General features: G+C 36.6%; 1 protein-coding gene across 3 annotated transcripts in view; it reads left to right on the forward strand.

The window, feature by feature from the left end:
• Window positions 1-3209: 3209 nt before the first annotated feature.
• Window positions 3210-24681, forward strand: part of LOC139692428 (inositol polyphosphate-4-phosphatase type I A) — a 48587-nt gene continuing 27115 nt past the window's right edge. For 2 of the 3 annotated variants that reach the window (XM_071590606.1, XM_071590607.1), the window contains exons 1-13: window positions 3210-3425; window positions 3631-3748; window positions 9988-10059; window positions 15622-15870; window positions 15974-16252; window positions 16762-16916; window positions 17838-18212; window positions 18975-19258; window positions 19358-19518; window positions 19839-20025; window positions 21208-21304; window positions 21500-21613; window positions 23384-23629. In XM_071590606.1, coding sequence (XP_071446707.1) covers window positions 3631-3748; window positions 9988-10059; window positions 15622-15870; window positions 15974-16252; window positions 16762-16916; window positions 17838-18212; window positions 18975-19258; window positions 19358-19518; window positions 19839-20025; window positions 21208-21304; window positions 21500-21613; window positions 23384-23629 — 2337 coding nt within the window. In that variant the 5' untranslated portion in view covers window positions 3210-3425. The remainder of the gene's footprint in view (window positions 3426-3630; window positions 3749-9987; window positions 10060-15621; window positions 15871-15973; window positions 16253-16761; window positions 16917-17837; window positions 18213-18974; window positions 19259-19357; window positions 19519-19838; window positions 20026-21207; window positions 21305-21499; window positions 21614-23383; window positions 23630-24681) is intronic. The other variant, XM_071590609.1, reaches the window with a different exon arrangement.

Consider the following 24681-nt stretch of genomic DNA (forward strand, 5'->3'; position numbering starts at 1 on the left):
TAACCTTGGAAAAAGTGATACTGAACTTATGCAATGATTCAATTTGGCAATGAATCTACAAATCGGACACGATGTTTTCGTTGGTACGAAAGCTTCCAGTCTGGGCAAACCTCGACCGATGAAGAACAAAGAAGTGGACGACTATGGACGTCAACAAACGGCGCCCACGTCAACAGTAGGAATGATTTAGTGGGTGCAAACCGTAGGTTGAGGTTTTCAGGGAGATTGTCAATGAAGTTGATATTAGCGTTGGATCGCCTTTAACAATTTTGACGGACACTTCAGTAATGCTGTCCAAATTTGTGCCGCGAGTGTTAACGGATGAACAGGGGCAATAACGTCTTGACGTCAGCCAGGACTACTCGATCGTTCAAATGACGACCGAAAATTTTTAAAAGCAACCGTCACTGGCGACGGAACCTGGGCTTAATGCTTATGATATAGAAACCAAAGCCCATTCCTCACAGTGGACGGGGTTATTATCCCCACGACCCAAAAAAGCTCGGATGTCGCGATCGAACGTGAAGGTGATGTTGATCGTGTTCTTCGATTGGAAAGGATTATTTATTATGAATATGTCCCCAAAGGACAAACTGTGAATGGGCAACACTATATAGAGGTTATGAGAAGGCTAAAACACGCCATGTTGCTGAAGAGACCACAAATATGGATAAACAAGTCATAGTGCTTTCATCACGAAAACGTACCGGCGCACACATCATTGATTGCTACCGAGTTTTTGGCCAAAAACAGCTCACCGGCGATCCGTCAGCCACCCTACTCTCCGGATTTTTGGTCGATTGGACTTTTTCCTATTTCCTAAGCCATAATCCACCTTGAAAGGACGCCGATTTGAAACTATTGTAGACATTCAACTAGATTGTCCCGCAGACTTATAAAGGCTCTCCCGAAATAAGCGTTCCAGGCTGAATTCGAAAGCTGGTAAACGTTGGGTGCGTTGTCTTGTCAGCCAAGGACTGTATTTTGAAGGCAATTAGCATGATTGAAGGGTAATTAGTAAAATCAAGTTTTTATTCAAACAGTCATATCTCTTTTTGAACAGACCATCTATTGACTTTGCTTTATTTGTTTTTGTGTTTAAATTTATTCCCGCATAATTTGAATCTTTTTATGCCGAAATTCTTTCATTTGATGCATTGGTTTGAGAAATCAATTTCAATTATTTATGTCACTGCAATATAAACACATATTTGTCAAAACATTTTTTTCGCAGCTTGCCGTACATTTTGGTGTTAGGCGCTATGCCGGCGTAAAAGGTTGTTTAATACCACCCATCGCAATAAAATAATCTTAAGATGTTTTCCTTCCGCTTGCTTATGCTCCTCTCTGGCCTAGCATTCACGCCAGGTGTGAGATTGAAACCCGTTCCTTGTGGGTGGTCACCCCGCGTGCCCTTGATCCGACAATACTGCGATCAGAACAAAAAATGTCGTCACGACTATGAAGTGATGTATTGATTCGCTCTATTTCAATTGTGTGCATATACAGTTAATAGATAGAGTCTCTAAATTGACATTTGCTGGAATAATGTTTTTATCTTCTGTACTCACTATCGCCTAGATTTACCCTAAATGAAAATTCTCTAAAGAGTGATTGCCATTACCTTTTGCTCGTGGACACTAGTTTCATTCATTCATACTATATGTACAAGCGAAGAACCTTTTCATGTGACCAACGATCAAATATATAAAATGCTTGCTTGCCTGGACTAAATTTCTCTATGCCTTTTCTTAATTGTCGAAATCATACGCAAATGAAGTTTATACTAACCTTGATGTGAGACTTTTTTATTCAGCGCAAAAAAGCAGCTTTTTAATATTTCAAGAGACGAATGGATTTCGAACCTAAATCATCCTTTTTTCGCTCCTGCAGATCCGTGCCCCAAAAACAAAGGAGGATTTGGAAGAGGAGGATGCAGCGATTGATGCTGTCGAAGATAGGCAGAAGAGGAGAGAGGACAGGAAGCATGCAATGGCAATGGTTTCGGATGGAACCCAGTTCCTCCTATCGGACATTGGAGTTTCGGAAAGTCCGAATGGAAAACGAGAGAGTGGAGGCGGCGGGGGCAGTAAAACAGGAAATGGAGCGAAAAAAGGGAAGAAAAAGTAGTGATGGCGCATCGGTTAGACTAGTCGACTGATCGATTTGTTATGGTTTTCCATTTACCACAGATAGTTTATCGCTCATGTAATTGTTCACATATAATGCCTGATTATTCCCAACTAGATGCTTTGTTTTGTTTTAATGGTATTCCTGACGCCAACTAAGGTAAAATTGGAAACCCTTAAAAAATTAAATCTATTATTCGTGAAGCAGTTTTTATTATTTAATGTTGTGCTGTCGTAATCCGATCTAAAAAATTATGATTACTGAGGAGGAATCCGAAAAGGGACGATTCTTTAATATTTTTTGTTGAGATGGAGAAAAGTGAGAGAAATGTTGTCTTTGCATCACCGTTACAACTTTAATCACATTAAATCCTGCCGATCACTTTAAGTATGCACTTCAGTTTACCAAGAACCAGTAGCGAAATATTTCCTTTGTTCGAGGGAAATCTTTAAGGTAATTTATGAGATATTACTTATATCACAGTTGATTTTTGTATTAAAAATAAATTATCTAATTTAAATGATGATTCTGAGATAAAATTTTAGTGTAAATAATTGAAGATAAAACAAAACCTTCCATTTTGGTTATCGTTGTACAGTGTCATCTTAGTATTAAGTGATAATATTAATTAGAATTGCCGCAAGAAAAACTGTTCTGTTGTCCGTCACGGTCCATCATTAAATAAAATCCTAGGTACTCTCTGAATAAATCTTTTTCGTAGAAAGGACGAATGCTATACGTTGTTTTAAACTTTGTATTTGAAGTTTTTAGAAACGAAATTGTAAAAATGTCAGCAGTTTACAATGAAGGTAGAAGAGGAACAGTGGACAGCTATTCTTAGTAGTGAACAAGAAACACAGGAATGAGATAAAATTGCCCTCGCATTGCTCTTTAAAAATTAATGCCCACTTCTGGTTAGAATAATATTGCATATATATATATCGCCAATCCAGAACGCTAGCATACTTAACTTTCTATTGGCGCATATTTCATTCAGTGTATAGGTACTGCGTAGGATATTTTAAATTCCCGCTGCTACGGTATGCGTCAATAAAGGAAGAAATTGGTATGGCGGAAAGCGTAGGTCAGTAGTAGTTCGGCTGGGCTGAAGGGAATGGGGTTGATAATGTGGTGATGAGGTCGAGTCATGTCACAATATCTCAACGTAGTGTCTCAGAAGAATGTTTTTTAAAATGCTGTTTTGCTGTGGGAGTATATATAAGCTTCAATTCGTTATTACTACTTTAAAAAAATAAACATGGGTGTAGTGAACCCGTTTTGACGTTTTCATTAAGGTAGGATGGAAAAGTGTATTTAGAAGTGTTTTTGGAATATTTCATGTTGTGCTTCTGGCGCAGAATATTGATGGCTTTTATAGCGTTGTTGAATAATCAGAAACGAAATAAATTATATTTCAGCAATTGTAGTTTTAGTGTTCAAAGCGGCTAGTCTTCGAGTTGGAATTGTTAATTTGATCAGTATGTTTACTCTTAATTGTAGATGAGGTTTAACAAGCAAGAGTTAATTACGCTTGCAGTCCAACCTTCACAAAAGTTCGACAAAGAAGGGATACTTTTTCTTCGTGAAAGACAGGAAGGTTTCTTTAGGAGGACCGAAAGTAAGTATTATACCCCTGTTTGTTTCGAGAAAAAAATATTTTCTGAATATGGTAACTGTTCTGTAGGTTGTTAATAACTATTAAAGGGAAAGTTGGGGCGAATGCCTTGTTTTAATATGTAGTATAATGTGAAATTTAAGTATCTGAAGACCGTTAAACTCTTTTTTACGAAACGTTTAGTTCTCGGTGACATCGTGTTGAAGCATGAGCATAAAGACTACGATACCGCATTATCTATTACTGCTTGTTCCTGCATGTTTATGTTAATATGTAAGGCTTTGAAAATGCAGCATATGTTTAATTGTACGTATATTTAGAATTCGCATGACAGACGTGCATTCGTTCAGCCTTGTATTTTTATTATTGTAAATTATGTGGTAAAATATGTTAATGGGGCCGAAATTGTGCACTGTAATGTAGTTTCGGGCGTTATTTGTTGCAGTTACTAAGTTTTAATTTTGAAAAGAAACTTTAACGTTTCTATATCTCTAGCTTCTGTAGATAATTGGAACCTCTGTTTAATTTACTCTCTGACATGTGTTCTGATGACCGATAATGACATTTCTGTTCTCTCAACGTCAGATTTAATATTTTTAACACTATCGACCGGCATGCTTAATACATTCAGCCTATATTTGTGCTGTGCCATTCTCATGATGGGTCTTTCGTTCCATATGGGTTAGAAATTCCTAAAAAAAACATGCTTGTTGCTTAACAATAATAACTTTAAGGTCTAGAGCAGTTTTTCGAATTTGTTTACAAATAATTTATTTTCAAAGGCAAGCACTACTTTATACATCCTTTGTAAGAACCAGCATTTTTCAGGGATGATTGCCGGGGTAATTCTACGTAGAAATAGATTCTGTTAATTCAGATAGTTATACCCATATGAGTAATTTTGGCTCATATTTATGGCAGAAAAAGTAAATCGCTTAAAGAAATGGGGACCTACAGTTTGTCATAATTAGCATTTCGTTTCCTCTGTCCATGGTCTCCAATATTATCAGTCTTAAATTTGTGGCTGAAAAATGACTTGTCTTAGGGTTTTACTTCATTTGTGCAAGTTTTGTCTGCTTACTTGAAAAAATTATTTGTATGAATTCTCAACACACACAGTGAATATGTAAAAAAAGAAGTAATTATTAGATGATATTTTTCTGTCCCAATTACTTGGTATAATTTAAGTTAATTTATAAAATAGTATTTCATAATGTTTGGTGAGATTAAATATTGCTGTGCTCTCCATATGTATGGTAATTCTTGGAACTACAACATATAAAGGCAATTAAAATAACATAAGGGGCTTTAGCTGTGTAGCCATAGCCCCTTACAGGCACTGTATTAAATCATGTCAATGCTCTGGGTGGTATTTGCCATAAAAGTTATTCTTAAGGTTCTTCTGCCCTCAACTCGAATATCCCTCCCGTTACTTATTCTGATATTGTCATTGATTCATCTCAGAAGTGTTTGATCCATTGTTAAGGTTTAATGATTGCCCTTTACATGCTGGTTTTCCCGTCATAATTCCTTCAAAAAAGCTCTTTTGGAAACCAACTTGTTTCTGAAACTAATATTTTATACAATAATTTCATGTTTTTGTGAAAAAATGATATGCATTGGGACTTTGATTAAAATGTTTTAGCTGTTTTTGAAATGTTGTATCATTAAAAGTGACCTTTTGATTGCTATGTGTAGCTGCCTATGTACTGTTTCTCACCAAGTAAGGTGAACATATTTTAGGGCTAACTTCTTGGGTTCTGTAATATAGTTAAATTTGGAAGCTCGTCATTGCCAGTAATGGCTATTTGATGGAAGATGATGGTTTGCTTTTCCACATGGAGTTTTTTTATTACGACTAGGTTTTGCTACAGCATAGCATCTTCAAGTATTATGTACAGGTTCATCTTCCATCAACTGGCAATGTTACGCTGTGATGAAATATAGGTCATAATAAAAATATTCTGTGTGGAAAAGCAGTATTTTCTTTCATCATGAAGGTTCTCCACCATGTTACGCCTGTAACTGTATTATTTGATGGCTATTTATTTCTTCCGAAACAACTTAGCTTCCTTAGCCAATGATAGCGTAGATTGCAGCAGCATGATCATATGTTATGAATCATCTTTCATCAATGTTATAAAAACTATCAATTATATTTTGCTAAATGTATGGAACCAGTGAAAAGAGTACATATTCTTTTCCCTAGAGCCTCATGAAACCGCAGGAAAAGGAAAGCCCATCTGGTTACCAGGTTCCCACATATTATTTTATTTATGGCAGTTTTTTGTTCAAAGATTAAGGCCACTATGTATTGTTGAAAGGGCATGAAGATTTTTAAATGGAATTTTGAAATGCGGCCCCTTTTGAAACCATTGGGAATCACTTTCATCAAGTGAGTAGGGATTAATTGCAAATCCTTGAGAAAGTACACCATAGATAATGGCATAAATAAACATTGATTAAATGAGAAGGGGCATCCTCTTACCCATATTTTCTTTTGTACAGGATTTTAGCGTTGCCAAGGTGCTGGTCATAACTGTGCCGTTCCACCTCTCTTCCAAACAGTTTTTTCTTTATTGCAATTGACTATTAGTCTAAACCCTAGACATGAAAAACATTTTTGTGATGCCCTCTAAAGGGATGAAGAACATATGAATTTGAAATAATCTACAATAATTTGGCATTTCTATCAGGATTGATGTATTTTGTGCACCTTAATTTTAAATTCTCAATAATATTTTAAGTTTGATTTTCTGCAGCATACTTGCTCCTTATATTTTGATATCAATTGGTCCTGGGATATCACTCTGTAAAAGGATATTACAGGGATTGATTTCTAAATTATAATCGGTGTCTAATCAAAGATGGGAGTGCAAGGTGCAATATGAAACCCTTAATTGATTGATATAATGCAATATTAGATTGCTCCATTTCATTTCAGTGGAGGAAGTTAAAAAATTTGACCACCTTAAAATCATGCAATTGTCAAGGAACTCTCTCTCGTAGCAAGGAAAAAGAAGCTTGGAGTAAAGTGTCTCCAATCTCAACCCGTTGACTGAGACACACTGATGAAGATTAAATTGGATTAATACGTGTGACTTGCAGCTTCTTCTTGATAGACTTTTCTCTGAACTGAACTAGTCATTTAACTGAACTAGCCAGAGGCCAGGTCTTGTACGAGCATGTAAATTAAGGTTTCATTGTGTCCTTTTGAGGTTGGGCTCATCTACCAATGGCTGCTGCAGATGAAATAATTGAGTTAAATCAATGCAACGTGTACCACATGTTCATGGCACATCAAGCTGACCATAAAAAATCAAATTTAATTTTTGCCCATTAATTATGTGAAGAAAAAATTGATGATCACTCTCTTAAACAGTACTCTTACTTCCCCACAAGTTCTGCAGGGGACACCTGTGTCCTATATATCTGCAAATGAGGAATAGGCCAGCATTTGATTTGAAATGTTTAATTGTCTTCCTGAATGAGGTATCACCCTCTCTTTCTTAGGATTTACATGGGAGAATAAAATGTTTGCTTGCACACATCTGGACTTGTGGTACTTTTTCATGAGGAAGGCACTCTGAAGTTAAGCATAGTTTGAGAAAATCCTGTATTTTAAATTAATGTGGAAAATTTTAATTTAATGCAAATTCTTTTTGTTGCATTAATTGGTAGTAATTACATGCCTGTCCATCTAACTTCTATATCTATACCTTTGGGTCAGTCTATTTATACCGATTATAATTTCTTTTTTACTTCTTGATTCTCAGTCTTCTGCCATAATATCATCACAATGTCACAAATATATATCTAATGCTCTGACCACAGATTCAAATATTCTTTTGATTGTATGAATGGTAATTGAAGAATAATGGGCTGTTATTTTGTGGTACAATGACTTCCATGGAAGATGTGAATCAAATTTTGCTGTATTAATCAAAATTATATTTTGCATTGTTCAACCATAATTCTACATATAAATACCTGTATTTTAATTTTGCCTTCCAAATCAATAATGACTTTTTCGAAGATATTAATTGGGCTATCTGGATGATGGGATCTGAAAGCCTAGTGGTGTAGTCTTTGAGATGAAATGTCTTAGCTCGAGCATTCTACCCTTGCTAACTTACGCAATTTTGTACCAGAGTTATTCGACTGTCATTTATTGAGAATTTAAAGTTGGGTTACTGTGGAATTAATGCCTCCCTTTTCTTTATTTCCCTATGTATTTTTAAAATATTTCTCCTTTGATAATCTGGAGGTCATTGGGCTTAATTTATGAATTATTTTAAATTTCAAGATTATTATGATTAAAATGATTTGGATTAGTGAATGATAATGGAGTGTGGAAAATTGAATTTGACAATTTTCGATTGTTTATTATGGTTGTGTTGTTTGAATTTTCATAACTTTACTTAGTTATAATGACTCAAAAGACATTGGTTGGAAATATATTCCCATAAATCTGTGTTTTGATGAGAGATAATCAGACGAGAAGATCAATCAGACGAGAAGATCCCATCCAAATACTATTGTGATTTCTAATGTCATCACATTTAGGTGTGAATTGGACTCCTTTGGAGCATGAAATACTGAAGAAGTAGTAGTTGATGGACAAAAAGCTTAATTTTCAGGGATACAGATGCAAAATTTTTGGTAATTTTTATGGTTATTCAACATTTTAATGGAAAGCATTGCTTAGTGAGCATTTTGTTGAATCTTTATTGAAATTACTGTTTGTAAAGGGTGGCATTTAAGTTTACTTCAAATTTTCCAAAGGTGTGTGTAGCTTTATGCGAGTGCAAGTTTAAACACTCCTCTTAATTTATGGTTAGCTATTGAATGAAAATGCAGGAGAGCACCAAATGTTGAATCTAGATGCTAACATAAGCTAATGAAAGAAATGAAAAAAAACAAAGGAAAATGTTTTGAGCAAAAAAATGAACTTCGGGTTGATAAAATGTAATTCTTTTGCAACTGCAGTTTTGTCTGGTATTGATGATGTTCACTTATTGATTTTATACCTAGCATTTAAATTGGCATTAGCCAGTTTTATTATCAGATTTTGTGTTGGTATGTGAGTTTATGTGTGGAAGGTATTATATATTCTTCATACTCCTCCATTTCTCTCTTACTGGTGGAAATACAGAAATGGCCCTTTTCCTGGCATGTCAAATAAGGTCATTTGGGGAAAAAACTTTTTCCATTTCACTGGAGTTAGTGGCGGAGGTGTATCTTGCCTTCAGAATTTTTATCTTTTATGTGAAAATTTTCTATGTCTCATATTGGTCGTTGTCACCCTTGACCAGTATGGCATGTGTATTTCTGTGGTGGTAGCTTTTATCTGTTCGAATCGCTTCAGTGAATGCAACAAGGTCATGAACACTCAGACACACTGTGACTCCTGGAAATGAAGCAATTATTGGGAGGCCTAATTTATCCCCATGGATTGATAACAAATTTGTCGCATTTTGGAGAGAGATGATTGGAGTTGAAATTTTCTTGTTTTTCACGGACTAGTATTTTACCCAATTAATCGAGCATGGTGTAAAATTGTCATAATTTGGTTGAGGTGGTCATCATGTCCATATATGTAAGAGAATGAATCATATGATATATTTTCATTGATAAACGACTAATGGCTGGCAAGCATGATGGTAAGATAATACCAAATCATCTTTTGTAACATGGTTAAGTTTTTGTTGAAACCATGTTAGTTTTGTGTATCAACTCTTATTCTGGCCAGCAAAGCAAGTATGGTCCAATGAAAGTTTTACATTTTCAAAGGTGTGATACCTTTGAAATGCAGTGGAGCATTGAAATGATTTGGAAATTGTTGGTATAAATTTTGTTATTTGCATATTATCACTGACAAGGTTGCTAATTGCCATTGCCATTTTTATTATTCATAATTTATTAACGTTCATTAATGTGAGTGAAGATATCTTGTGGTACTAATAACTTGATTAATCATAAAAAGCAATTATGACCAATTGTAACTACTCAATCAGAAGAGCTCTCCCTATGATGAAACAAAGTCTTGACAATGGTGTTTTCATGAGTGGAAATTCTCAGAGATATTTCTACTAATTAATTGCTAGTCAGCATCATAATGTAATGCATATATTTTATTTTTAGGTGATGATTTTTGAATCTCATTTAGTTTTCCAGCCTCTTTCTTATAATATGAATGTTGTAGAATTTGTTTTTGTTCAGTGATTTATAAAACTTTGCAGGGAATGAGAGCAAAAGGGCCAAAAGGTCCCATCTTCGTGAGCTGAGCTGCTATCGAGGGACAAATAATAAAGGTATTGCTTTAGATTTCAATGAAACGCTGTCCATCTACAGCCACTTATTGCTCATCACACACTTTGATAGACTGGTTATGGTTACCTAGTTTGGAGGAATGGCAGTGAAGGCCTTGTTCATGGAAAACTTAATTTGCCCATTTTCCATTTGCTTGGTAAAGCAGAGCCAAATGCATATGGAAAAATTTTCATTTTTACAATTTAACAAATATCCAAAAGTTATCAATTCGCGAAAGATTGTGCAATTGATAAAAATGTGGCAGGAATAGACAATTATCAGTCCTAATGAATGGCTGCATTATTTACTAAAACTGGGCAAATATGATTCCGTGTAGTCAAGACCCTCATTGCTATGCACAGCTATCACAGTTTCTTAATTATCTCATTATTATGGGTCTAATCTCAGATCCAGATACACTGTCATTAGCCTGCAACTTCTGTCATGTACCTAGAGTCTATTACTGTTCACTGTTCACGATGATTGGGGTGTGCAGCTTAGGTTTACTGATTTGGTGATTGGCACTTGTGTTACCAAAAATAAAAAGTGTTTAACATGCAATATTATTGTGGTTTTATTGACCTGGTATTTAGCAGCTGGCATGATTTTGCTTCCCTGCATGTTTCTTTTTTGCTTCTGATCTCTGGTTTCTCCATTGGCTATTGCATGTATGTGGGGGCATCTTATTATCATGTAGTTAATGTCTTCTCTCTTCTCTTAGAATCATTTACTAAAGTGTCACATGGGACTAAAGGAAAGTACATGTAATCCGTTTCTTTCCTTTGTTTAAATTGAAGATTAGTGAACAAGGGAAAAAATATCATGACCATGCAACATTCTTTCTTTGACTACCATTGAGGATTTGCACTTGCGTTGCTTGTATTCAGTTTGCACTGGCGTGTTTGTCATCATATATGTATAGGAATTGTTTATTAGACAAGTCCCATGAAACTAAACCCACTAAACACTGACCTGTCACTCTTTACCCACTTTTCTTTTTTTCAAATAAGGATGCAATACCATATCTCAGCTTTTGGCAGAATGTCTCTGAAGTCAGTAAGCGAGAGTGAACTTTATGAACTGGCTTCTGTGCCAACTGTGGCATTAAAGGCCATTAAAATGGAGCATCTTTGAATTTTTATTGAGCACTTAATTCGTATTAATTATGTTATGAGAAAAGGGATGTATGGATTGCTACCTAACTATTATAAGGTCTTCTTTATAATATATTTCTCAGAAATTCAGTTAAGTAAATACTTAGGGTTCTCATTACAAGTTACCATTGATCTTATTCAGCCTGTACATTGCAATAGCAACTTCAAACTTAATTAGAATGCATGGAAATATTATCTAGTTTTTTTTTTAGCTTGGGTTTCCTGAATGTTTGTATGCAAAGACTCGGGGGATACCCAAGAAAATCACTGCATGGTGATTGTAGAAGTTGGCTGGTTAGGAGTTGTGCATTTTGCTATCAGTTGATTTTAGTTTTGATATTTCCCTGAGCCATTGAGGAGTCATTTTGTTGGGTGATTTTTGTTGGTCAGCCTCTTATTGCTGCAGATAACTGTCATTATAATCATGAAGCTTATGCTCAGCACTAGAGTTGTTTTTCATTTATAACACTCATTATTTTGCTTGCACAATGAAATGCATTTATTGCAATTAGAAAAATAAGTGATGCTTGCCCGTCATTTTATATTTTCATATTTTTAAGATTCTAGTCATTTTTTTATAGATTTAGGTTGTTGAAAATTTTCCATTATATTAAGTGTTGTTATTAATTTCTAAATAAAAAGGAAGCGTGTAAGTGCAAATTTAATGGCCTATTAACAATTTGAGAGTTGTCCATTGTGAGTATTTGGATTCAAATGTTTTCATGTATCTTTTCTTGGTGATTTTCGAAGAACAGTGATCTCATTTGTTTGCCTGGTATCTGTGTACTAAGATTAAAATAAGCACAATGTGAAATGTGGAACTCGCGTCAGTGTGCCTATGTGCTCTTAAGTTTTGTATTCAACAATAATCATTCTTTTTAAAAAAGAACATGAACTATTCATTCTCTGTGCAATCAAACTTTGAGCTTTTGTATAAATATATTTTAGATGATGCTATTAGTGTATTAAATATTTTTCTTGATGAATTGCACTATCTTGTGTTGAAGCTAGTTAAATATGTTCCATTTTGATTAAAGGTAATGGTTCTTGGTCATAGAATTTGCATATATGAGCTGCCTGTATCATTTTAATTTCCAAAATTAACATTTTTGCTTTGCACAAAATAAAAACATTGCTTATAAAATCCACAGTTACCTTTTCAGTGTAGCAGATGACAATGCATCTAACTGACAGTAAAGAAATAAATTGTTACATGAAGGCATTGCAAATTTGGATGACAACTATTTTGAGTGATTCCACTTTTAAACTTGAGACCTTTTAACTGTTATGAATTGATATTCACTATGTAATCATTACAAAGATAACTGAGAACAAGCTAAGTACATATTTTCCGCTTGTGAAAGAGTGGCATTTATTTACATTTCCCTAGGGAAAGATATGATAAGTCTTGATGGTGGCATTTTAGAAACCTTCATAACAAATTTTGCAAATGTGACCTCTTCAAATTTTTATCCTCGTCATATCCCTGTCATTCGTTTTATCATATTATTATTTTAAGTTTGTGCATATCTATCTTTACATTTTAGAAATGATAAACAGTGGCAGAAGAAATTAATGCATAATTGATTGTAATTCAAATTTGGCATCATTCATACAAACTAATTGATACTGCACATCCTCTGGCAGAATGGTAATGCTGGTTGTGCTGGTGATAGCTTCAAGTAATAGTAGTATTTAGGGGAGGTGACTGACAGTCGAGGTCAGTTGCACCATTAGGAATGGACAGGAAAGGATGAAGGGTGGAGAGAAACCCAGCATCGGCATTAGCCTACTCTTTACAAAAGGCGCCAAGGGGCTGCAGCTTAATGTCCCATCCGACCGACGGCGTACTCACTCAAAGTTCCCTCCACAAAGCACCTCAAGTAGGGATCGAGATACCTCTGAAAAATATTCAACACCGCCAGGATTTGAACCCCTCTGGGTGGGAAGCCAGTATGATAGCCACCGCACCAGCTCGATCCGCGAGTACTCAAACTCCCTTACACCATTCTGCTGTAAGATGTGCTGTTCAAACTACCCCAAACAACTCTGAATACAGGTGGGAATGAGTTATGCTTTGATTTTTTTTGGCCCTGTACAAATGAGGTAACACTTGATTTTGTTTGTATTCATTGCAGTCATCTTGATGTTAGTTGTTGCCTCAATATCAAATGGCATGCACACAAAAGCTATAGCAAATACCTATGGGCATGTCTGCTACAAATCTGTATTTCGCTACATTTATTTTGAGCCAGCTTTACAGATTCAGTGTATTATTCAACTATTTTAAACTTGGAATGTTCCTACAGATGTGGATCAATGTTTTGGAAATTAATATTTCATTTCTATGGGTTCTTACATTCAATAGAATGTTCTGCCATCCATGCACACTGGAACTGCTTCAAACTGAAAGATATAAAGCATTTGCACACAGTTAAATGCATGTGATAAAGTTGATGGGATCTACTACATGCTTTATTTCCTCAAATAATTGCTCAAAAACAAAACAATAAAATTCCATTGAATCTATTTTTAGTGTACTCTATTAAATAATTAGTTTCATTGGGTAATGCATTTATCTAGGAAGAAATATTCAGTAGCTCTCTTTTTGAACTCGGTGGCAACAGGTAATGGGAGGTTGACAAAGTGGCGGGAACAGGAAAATATCCCATTAGAATATTGTAGGCATTGATACTTCTTGCCAAGGTGACATACTAATAGAAGAAAACATGTAGCAATATTCAACACTGAATTGTGATGCATTAACTTCAACTTCTCATGTATTCATTTTGATAATGTTGTCAACGCAGTATTTTGGTCACAGTTAGGTCTTTCAAAACAGTTTGGACAACATTAAATTTTGTGGAAAATTTCAGTATGTGTTTTTATTTTACGTAATGAAATATGTCACTGTATAACTTCTACATCACAACGAACAAAATCTATTTATGGACAGTTGATAAGGAAACTACCTTGTCAAAAGTCAGCTGAATTAAATGCCTATGGAGACCCACTCTTTGTTTAGATAAGGTTGTCTAGTGATTGATTACTAATGAACAGTGAGCATTGATTCAAGGCAATTGGAAAAAATTTCCTTTGCCATGGTTATTGGGTGTTTGCCAGTTTCCTCTTCTGATAAACTAGTTCTGATTCTTTAAAGAGATTAATTTATTTTATTTTTTGCTCTGACCAGTGAAAAACTGTCTTGTGGAGCAAGTTGAAAGTCTTGGACTATTTGGTTTCATTCTTTGAGAGAAGGTCAATATGGAAGGAAGAATGGTGGGGTTCTCTATAAAATCACGGTCATTGGAGTATTGAATTCATTCCCGTCAAGACCCGGAACAGTTTGAAATGAGTGTAATGGACACCTGAACTTTCTGTCTCACAAATGATAGAAAACAGAGTCTGCCTTACCTGTCTGATTGTTCATCAGACTTGAATTTGTTAGTATTTTCTTCCAAAAATTTCTCTTTTAATTCATCCTTGGCAGTTCAGTGTAATGAAGGCAGTGGGTGGTACTCTTGTGCGGTCTATGGATACATAATGACATTATATCACATGGCTGCAGGTGACTTAAGGCAAACATGACTGTGGATGGTACTCCTCCGTGGGCCTTGCAAAAATCGTTTTTAAGTGAGATTTGTTGGCACTCTGTTGCCATGTTGATTGCATTGGTTTACATTAATCCTAAAAAATGTTGGGACATCATCAAGCAGAAATACTGTCCATGTACAGGTGACCTTGTCATAATCTCCTATGCAATGAAATTAAAGTTAAGAACTTGATGGTTGGAGAAATGAGATTTGGGCTCTCACAGCCAGACCACTCTCATTAAATGATTTCTAATTGCCCTACCACAGAATGCCAAAATTGGTGCCATGTGTGAAGTTTTAAAATGCATTGGTTTAGCACCACACTCATCTCAGTGTCGACATGATGTGAGAAACTCCAATTGGTTCCTGCAAACCCGTGAACCTGAAATTTATCAGTGATCTATAAATACCACTTGCACACGCAGAGAATAGGAGAGTGTTAATTTCAATCAGCATTGACACACTGGCGGTTTTGCTGAGGGAGGCGATTTGGCTCGGTCGAAGATTTTTGCTGCGTGAATTATCAAAGTTATTTCTGTGAACATTTTTTAAAATTTCAGAGACTGTACCTGTTTTCACTGAAAAAACCTGATCATCCTTAAAAATATATAAGCCTAAAATTAATTATTTTTCATTTATAAAGTTATTTATAGTTTCAAGTTAATACATGTCTTTGGTTTCATTGTGACTCCTCTTTTTGGCCATCTGGATTTGGTGAAGTAGTATTTATGGGGAAGAAATGTGATTATCTAATCAGTGTTTTCAATCTCCAGTCATTGCTGTAAAAGTGACTCTAATAACATCCTTGATTTATCAGTCAGCACAGAGCGATGGTGCCGTCTGCGTGGAAATCTTTTGTTTTACCTGAAGGGACGAGAGCAGTGGTCGGAACCTGCTGGATTGATAGTTTTGGAGCAATGCACAGTTCGGATCGAGGAAGAAGGAGAGGTGCCCATCCCGGCACTTCAAGGTCCGGGCATCACAAGCCCTTCCGGAACCCCTACCACTCCCACCGGCAATAATGGCACAAGTCATGGTGAACTTTTCTACTACCCGTTTATTCTCGGTAAGTATGAGAAATGCTTTGCCTGTGCGTACCTTTGCCCATGAAAGAGACCAACCAGCAGTTGCAATACTTCTGCCCGCTGGAATCCCTTTGTCTTGCGCAGTGTTTGATGGGGGCAGTGGACAGCAGCACCAGCAGCTCGGGGCCCTCTCTGAGGAGGAGCGAGATGGATGGGTGAGGGCACTGAGGCATGCTGGCCATGACTGTGTGCGAGCACGCCTTCTCTCCCTCCGACATTCCATAGAAGCCCTGCGCCTTCGTCGACGTGGGTCACCCCAGCCGTCATCCATCACTTCATTGTCCTCCTCTCTGCTCTCCCCATCCATGGGTGACCTGCATCTTGATATCCATGCATGGAGGCTTAAACAAGGAACAACGCTCGGTAAAGATCATCTTATTTGTCCTTTCATTTTCAAAAAATTGACTTGACAGGATTTTGAGTTTCATTCGAAATCATGTCAAGTATATGCCCTTGTATGTATCTCTTTATGCTAGCTGGTATTGCATTGAAATTCACTTATTTGGGTGTGGGACCTCTTTCTGGGTTTAAGTATGACTTTGCCCCTCTTAATTTTTCATTTCACTGCCAAGTTTTTTGCCTTTTCAAGAAGAGTGTGTGATAAAAAAGTGGTTATAAAATTCACATCTCAGCTTATGTAGCTTGACGTACAAGCAAGTTTTTTGGAATCGCTCTCCCTCGTTGATAATGAGGGATTGGTTTATATTGTACATTTTGCTAGGGGCTAAATACGTAAGTGGTACCCACAAATGTCAATACTTCTTGTTTCATGCATTCTTAATGAATATTCAGTTTAAAAAATGTACATGTATGAATGTTTTTGCTCTTTATGTAGTGAAATTGTATCATTGTTTTTTCTTTCAATTTTTCAGATCCATCAGAGGTGCCTCTGTGTGAAGTGTCTCTCTCTTGTGACAATTTGTTATGCGATGGGCATGGACGACCTCCAAACCCTATGCTACTCATCCATGCTTTTATTCCTCTCGAAGGTGCCTGGGTTGAATGCGCTAGGACTGAAGTGGTGGAAGTAAGTACTCATTTTGTGTTAGTATTTTATTTTTTTGTCATGTGTAACTATGTAAGCAATATGTCCATTGGCTTGTGACACTGATATAAAGAAAGGCATTTTGTGTCGGCCACATATTTTACAGCAGAACTATCTCCCAATGGCAAAATGCCACCTTCAGGGATCCCTAAAATGCATGAAGTTCAATAAATCTTTATTATTGTGTATTAATCCCACAAAAGCCTTCATCCCTTCTCATTGCTTCATATAGCCTAAAGACACCTTTTCCTGTCATTGAATGATTGATTTTGGGGCAGATGGAGAATCTGCTTCCATCTTGAATCGTAATTGAATCCCAATTGACAAATGGATTTTATACTACATATTTCAAGTGCCTATGCATCCGAGGAAACCATCAGATTCAAATGAAAAGAGGAACTAGTTGTGTTTTGAAGATGATAGGCAGCTTATTAAAAAATGAATCAAGTTTCTGCTCCAGTAGAAATTGCTTTAGACAATGCTTCTGAAACCAAATGTGTTTGATTATTTTCACCAAAAAGCAGTGGAAATTATTCCTCATGGATGTTTTGAGTGGGAAGCATGAAGTTTGAACCCAGAATCCATCAAATCTGTCACTGAGTGAGTTAGCCACCAGATTTACTGAACCACCAGTAAAGCTTTGTGAGAAAACATTTATGAAATGTGCCCTGGTCAAAAATCAAAATGAAAGACCGAAATTAAAATTTTCCAGCAAGCCCCGTTTTAATAGAGCTCAGTTTTTTCAGTTATTAGTGTGTGCTTGCTCGTCTACGAGTGGTCTCTGTGGGACTTCATGTTGTCATATGATGCTTCCTCTGTGATTAGGCAAGTGAAATGAACTCTCTGAACTGAGAACCTGCCATTTGCTCTTTTTGAATAATTACTACACTGTTCACCCCACAGAGGAGCAGTAATCCAGTGTTCCTGAGCACGGCTCTTTTCCGAGCGTCGGAAGGCTTGGGCCCAGAGACAAAGATACGAATCTCAGCATATGATGTTCGAGAGCGACTATCACGAACGGCCACTCCCCTTGGTGCCGCTGTGGCCACCCTTGGCTCCCTCTGGAGCTCTGGTCGCAGTCGTCTTCCCCTCCGCTCTCCACACTCCCCCTGTCCTCCTGGCGAGGTGGTGGAGGGTGGTGCTGCCGTTGGCTTTGTCACTGCTTCTGTTTGGGTGTTTGAGATGGAGGAGGAGGGAGAGTCCCTCGTGAGTGGCGGTGGGGGGAAGGGCAGCCACGAGTCGACACCCGTCCACTCGCTGCCCGAAGCACAAGCTGTGGTGAGTCTCGAAATCCTTTTCACTTTGTTTTCTGTACTCCTAAAGTTGCAAAACAAATTTAGGTTTTGATTTTTTGTAGGATTTGGTGAAGCAACAGTAATGTGGCAGCAATGCTTATCAATCTCTCAGTGAAATCTGTACCAACTTGAATGGACTAAATATTTAACTGTTAATAGAGCATTGTTGGTCCCTTTGATGTGAATACTGTTAGCTTTCTTTGCTCTGTTATTTATCAGATGTTGCGACACTTTTAGGCTGATCTCACGCAGACATCACTTTTCCAGGAAGGAACCAATGTACACCAGCTATACCTTCACACATCCCAGGACCTTGCCTTTCATTCATGTCCCATTGCTCCAGGGCCATAAGCTTTGAATTTTGCTGTCTCAGGCGTAACTTTATGGAATTTGCATAACATATTGAAATGAAATAATATACTTTGTAATTCCTCACACTTAATTTAAAAAAAAACATCACCCAGGTTTTGACGTTAAACGTCATCATCAGGTGATGATGATGTTCAACATTGAAACCTGGGTCGTGTTTTTTTAAATAAAGTGTGTGGAATTACAAAGTAAATTATTTAATTTCATTTCCATAAGCTTTGGTTTGGTCTTCTTTAGCTTCAGAGCTGAGAGACATGAACATATGTGTGTTCACATGCCAATGTCCAGACTCGAATAATGATGTATTGTAAGAGGTTGAACCCTTAATGGATCCAAGTTTCCTTGAAGTTAGTTTACCATGACCACTCCTTTGCAGCAATCTGAAAGTACACCTGCCGGGCAGCCGCCATGCCATCGACGTTCTCTCTCCTTGCCGCCACGGCTCAACCCCTTGGGTGGCACTGGGGGTGTGTGGGGGGTCGGCTCTCGGCCAGGGAGTGGAGCAGTTCGCTTGCCTGCACAGTCTAGGAACTTACCTCTCCTTCATGCAAATGCCACTATTCATTCGTTTCGACTGCATTCGGGTCTTGGGGGAGATATTTCGGTGCACGAAATGATGGCTGAAAGCAGGCTGTGCTTTGCAGTTCCTAGACAGCTTCTGTACGTGCTATTTATTTTCCAAAAGTTTGAAATATTGTGCATACAAAATTGTTCACCTTAATACTGTCTGATTTTTGCATTTTCTGTCTGTCTGCCTAGTGCTCTCTGGATGCAAGAAGAAAAGGAGTTGCTTCAGGAAGTTGCTGGAGTGGGGGAATTGCGTGAACCATGGCGAGGACGGCAGTTAGCTTTGCTTGATAGACATCTGCACCTTTTGCGCTTATATTCCCATGCAAAACAAAGCCTTGAAGCTCATGCAGGTATTGGAAATAGCACTCTGCTGTTGATTTAATTAATTTTCTCTTCCACCACTTGACCAAAATCATTGGAAAAGTGAAAATAATAATGACTCTATTATAGTAAAAGAAAATTTAAAGCTGGAAAACAAATTGTCTTATTCTTCTCAGTGCAAATATGAGGAATAGAATGTTATAGTACTTTTTCTGATATGAGTCTGGTGAAGCTTTTGATAAGTGTTAAGAAGATGTGAGGTCAATATATTGTCTGATTGATTTGTTTTGTGACATGATTATTCAACATTGGCTCAAGGCATTGCCTATTAAACATATTTTACATTTAGGGGTGTACTTCAAAGCTAGCTCCCGTAAGGAAGATAGGTCACTTGAGTTTGCTCCGGTGAATCTCCATTTGCAGCGTATGTGGGCCCAGAATGAGTCACTTGGCACAAAGGGTGGAGTGCTTCATGTAATAACAGTTGGTGCATTTGCAGCCCATTGCCATCCAAAAAATACAGGTGGTCTTTTGCAGTGAGTATATATTGCTACTATGGATTATGACTTTCTATGGATGATGTATCTCAAAAGCTATGGGTATTAATGCCCTAAGTTGAGAGGATTTACTAATCTACTGTTTTAATGCACAGTATTTACTTAAGCTTGTGAAACATCTGTACTTTCTCATTGAGTTTATATTTGAGATTTGGTTACTAACATTCATAACTTTTTATGAATGGTGGTTGTTGACTGAGTCATGATTCTGGCACCACCAGAAAGTGTCTTTCAAAACTTTTGACATTCTACAGTTATAATAGGAGATTGTTTTTTTCCAAAGTTGATAGTTCATAAATATTGTGGTTATCTAGGAATGGTATGAAATGTACTAAGTATTAATAATAGTTTACCAATTAGCATTCAAATTGACTGTGTTGTTTTGAAATTTTCGTAGCACTTATTGATTTCTTCCTTCTTTTTCTTCACTTTCTTTTTGACACACTTCACCCTTGATTGATTTGTAAATGTTTGAATTTCCTTTGGTATGACCACATTAATCCTTTTCAAACTGGGAAATGCTCTAATGGAGTGCACTGATACCATCATACTGGTAATTTGTGTCCACAATCACCAAATTTGCACTGTGCTGAACCCAGGATGCAATTTATATTTGAAACTATCATTAATACTACTATGACACTACTGTATTATCATCAAGCTGTATGATCACACCTGAGGGTGCAGCCCAAGCTAATGGCCTCTGATTTAGTCATAACCCCTCTGCATTCCTGCCCGAACTTGACTTAAACCATTGTTAAAATTTAAACCGTACTCAAGTGTTTCGGGGTGAGGAAGGTATGGCCCTTGCTCAGTGGATAATTTCCCCTTGATTCTCTGTCATCTTTTTCATTCCTGATGTTCCTCACCTCTCCTCTTATTTTTCCTCCCCTCTACCCCCTGTTCCTTTCCTTCTCTTTCTTTCTCTGACTTTCTGCTAAGGGAGACAATAGGAGCCATACCTCTGCACTGTAGAGGTGTGTGGGTGACATTTTCATGAATTTACTGTCTGGAATTGGAATTCAAATCTCCATGTGCTAACGAGAAATGTTTCTTCCACCTTGAGGATTACTTTATTGAACTAAACACATTATGTTGTTCGCGTTGTGAAATGCAAATGTGTTCCATGTATACCAATGTCTACAATTTAATTTTGCATAGGCTGCTACATAAATTAAAGGAGTCAGCTGCTGCTGCTAATAATAGTGATATCTGCCAGGGTCCAGACAAGATAGCAGTTGCGTATGATGCTGTTCAGGTAAGGTCCCATTTTTTCTTAGTGTGTTATCCTAATTCCACACTGATATCAATTGAATCTTTTGTGTTAGAGTTGAAGGAAGTCCTCTAATCCTTGTATGCACATGTAAAGAACTTAATTTGTACCATTGTGTGGAAAATTGGTGATTTCCCCTTCAGTTGTGACTTGCATATTAATAAGAGCATTGTATTGTAGGCCATAAAACAGCTCCGCCGTGAAGTAGTGGAAGGTATGCGCTCCCTGATGGGTTTAGCTGGAGAGAAACGGTCTGCTGGAATGATCCCAATCAGTGAAGATATGATTAGAAAGGTATGGATGCAGGGCTGGGCTAACTTGACTTTTATGCTCGTTTGCCTATTGTGCTATCTTGGGTGACTATTTGGGTAAATTATCTAATAAACTTAGAAACTCTTGATAGTCCTTGTTAAATGAAATTCCACTAGTTTAAAATGGTATTTTTCTGACAAAAGATGCATGTTTACCAAGAGATTGTAATATGCAATGACGAGAGTGAATGATATTCATGCAAATAACCATGGGTTAACTCTTTCAGGTGAGGCCACAGTATTGTTCAAATGTAAAATACACTGCCTTTGCCCTTAAAAAGCATAAACAACCTAAATTAATTTTAAAAAACCAAGGAAGTACTTAATACCTGTAAATTAAGCTTTCTATTCAATTGAAGTATATCTTCAACATTGAAATTTATGTGTAACGGTTGTCCGTTGCATTGTAAGATTGTTTGCATTATCACTTGTATACTTTGTCATGTAATGTTCTTGTAACTTTTTGTGCTCATTTCATACTTAATGTGAGGATTTCTCTGCTGGCATATATCTAACCCCATTAATGATAAGCTTTATTATTATTAATTTCTTAATCATGCCCTAAACTGAATGGCTACTAAATGAACTTTGTGTCTTTCATGGCATTGCACTTTGCCATTTTGTTTGCTTTTTCAAGTCAAAGAACTGTCGTAAAATATAGCATTTGATCCAGGAGTAAACTGTGGCTGTTTTGCTCTCAGGACTTCTGCCTGAGGATTTTCCCATTTACTGAAAGTGCATTGGTTCATTCAGTATTCAAGTGGCATTATTTCTGTGGTAATCCAAGGATTTTATACAGTGAAACACACTTTTTGTTTCTGTAAGACAGAAAAGTGAAAAAGTGTAAGTTTATCATGCCAAAATTTCAATTGAGGGAAATCGTAATTTGCCAGAGGCAGAAGCAAATGTCCTTATGAGACAATCGGCTGTCATTCCATTTGCACCATGACACAGTTTCTTTTTTGAAACCTAGAAACTCGTTGTGAGGCAGTACGATGAAAGAAAAATCTCTTATGAACATTAAATATCCCCTTGAACTGCATAGCCATGTTTTGTACAAAGGTATTTGCTACCAGTAAACAACTTTTACAAACTCCTGGATCACTTTCATCCTGTTAATTCTCAATAGGTATTTTGTTATACTCAGCTCAGTTATACTTCAACTTTATAATTATTTAGTTTTGCTGTAATATGTAGTGAATTTTATTTTATTAGAACAAACTCGATCATGGGTTAATTTGGAAGCTCAAACAGACTGAAACCAGTTTCTCAATATTGTCTCAAATTCATTATTTTTAGGATGCGATAGGAATTTGAATGTAATTTTTTAATGCTGTTTATATGAAAAGATTAAACAGTATTGTTATACACAGTTGTGCAGGGAGTAACTGCCATTTTCTTAAAAAGCAAAGGGAATAGTAACCTCACATGAAGGACAATAACATGAGAGCAAAGTAGACAAATTCACAGTTAAACACATGACTAGGCAATCATTTTAATCTGCTTGTTGCCATAACAACAACATATGGATACATTCATATTTAATATTGAATTTTATTTATGAAAAATGGCATAAATAGTATTAAAACATTAATGTTGGCATGAATGGTGAGGCATACAGTGAGGCTTCACTGTGCATACATATTTGTATGCAATTCTCTTCTAAAGTTAAATCTTGAGGTTTTATCAAAATTCCAAAATTGGAAGACGGTATGGAGACAGACTTAGGACTTATTTCTTGTCTGCTCCTCAGACTCGAACACTTCTCAGCCTGTGGGATCCAGGACTTGTGGAAGAGGCTTTGGCTTTTGTGGAGGAGAACAAGGTTTCGCCCACGGGATCAGGGCCTGCGCTGTTGCCAGGATCGTGTTGTGCAGCTGAGGAGTCATCTGGGTGCAATATAAGGGAAAATGATGCCAAGTGCAAGAATGGGTTGGAGAAGGAGGGGGAGGAAGAGAAGGGCCCCATGCTGGACATTCATGAAAAGACGAAGATAAAGGTAAAGTATCTTTATTTGCTGGCAGTAGTTTGCTCTACTTCTTGATACAGTGGTTTTAAATGTAAATGAAATTATCTGTGAAAAATCAAATACTGTTTCTATATTTGAAGGTTGGGAAAAATCTCAACATTTTTTTAAGTTAAAATTGGCTTAAATTTTAATCTTTATCCAACTTAATTTGGCCTCAGTTTTAAGGTTTTCAGTGGTATTGAATTCCTGTGAAAATAGATTTTTCTATTTTTCATATAGGGTCTAAGATATACAGAGGTTGTAACTCTCCCTCGCCCACTTTTATTTAGTTGTCCAACGGAAGTATGGGTTTGGTGCCCACAGTGAGTTTCTTATGAAAAGTATCATTGGTGGTTGCTGAGAATTACATTTTATGGGAGTTTCTGTTGACTCATGAAATGATTATAAATGTATTTGCTCATTTTATAATGTATGCATAAACATTTTTTAGTCTAAAATACTATTTATTTCTTGAATGAGGAAAAGAAAGGAGATAACCCTAAATGGGTATTTGAATTGACTCAAATACAAGTTCAAGGCTGATTTTGGGATTCAGTTTCCATGAATTAAGTAAAGGATGCCAGTTGATGAACTTTTCTACATTCCATTGCATGTGAGGGAATTATTTATTATTTTGTATCATATGTTGTAAGAGGTTCAAATTGTCTTAAGTCTTTCTTTCTCGCCACTTTTTATACCTGGCCTCAAAGTTTTGCATTATTTAATACTAGACTGGTAGAACTGGCTAAGTTAACAGTAAGTTAAAGTAAATTTTATAGGCATAGTAAAATTACTTTCTAACTCTTGTTTATCATATAAATGTTGAAATAGACAAATTTTTGACAACAGTACAAACACCTTTCAAATATCCTCAAACTGAATTCCATATATGCATGAATTTGGTTCCTCCGCATGAGCCCCATGAGCCATGCTGGTTTGAGGCAACGATGATTGTATCTCATAGGGTCTCATATGACTGATAGATTGAATGGTAGGATCTAGACAGAAGTTAGTTCAGGCTGCATCTGTTCTCCAGTGAGGGG

This window comes from Hetaerina americana, unplaced genomic scaffold (assembly GCF_022747635.1).
Source record: "Hetaerina americana unplaced genomic scaffold, ioHetAmer1.1.p SCAF_4, whole genome shotgun sequence".
Taxonomy (NCBI): domain Eukaryota; kingdom Metazoa; phylum Arthropoda; class Insecta; order Odonata; family Calopterygidae; genus Hetaerina; species Hetaerina americana.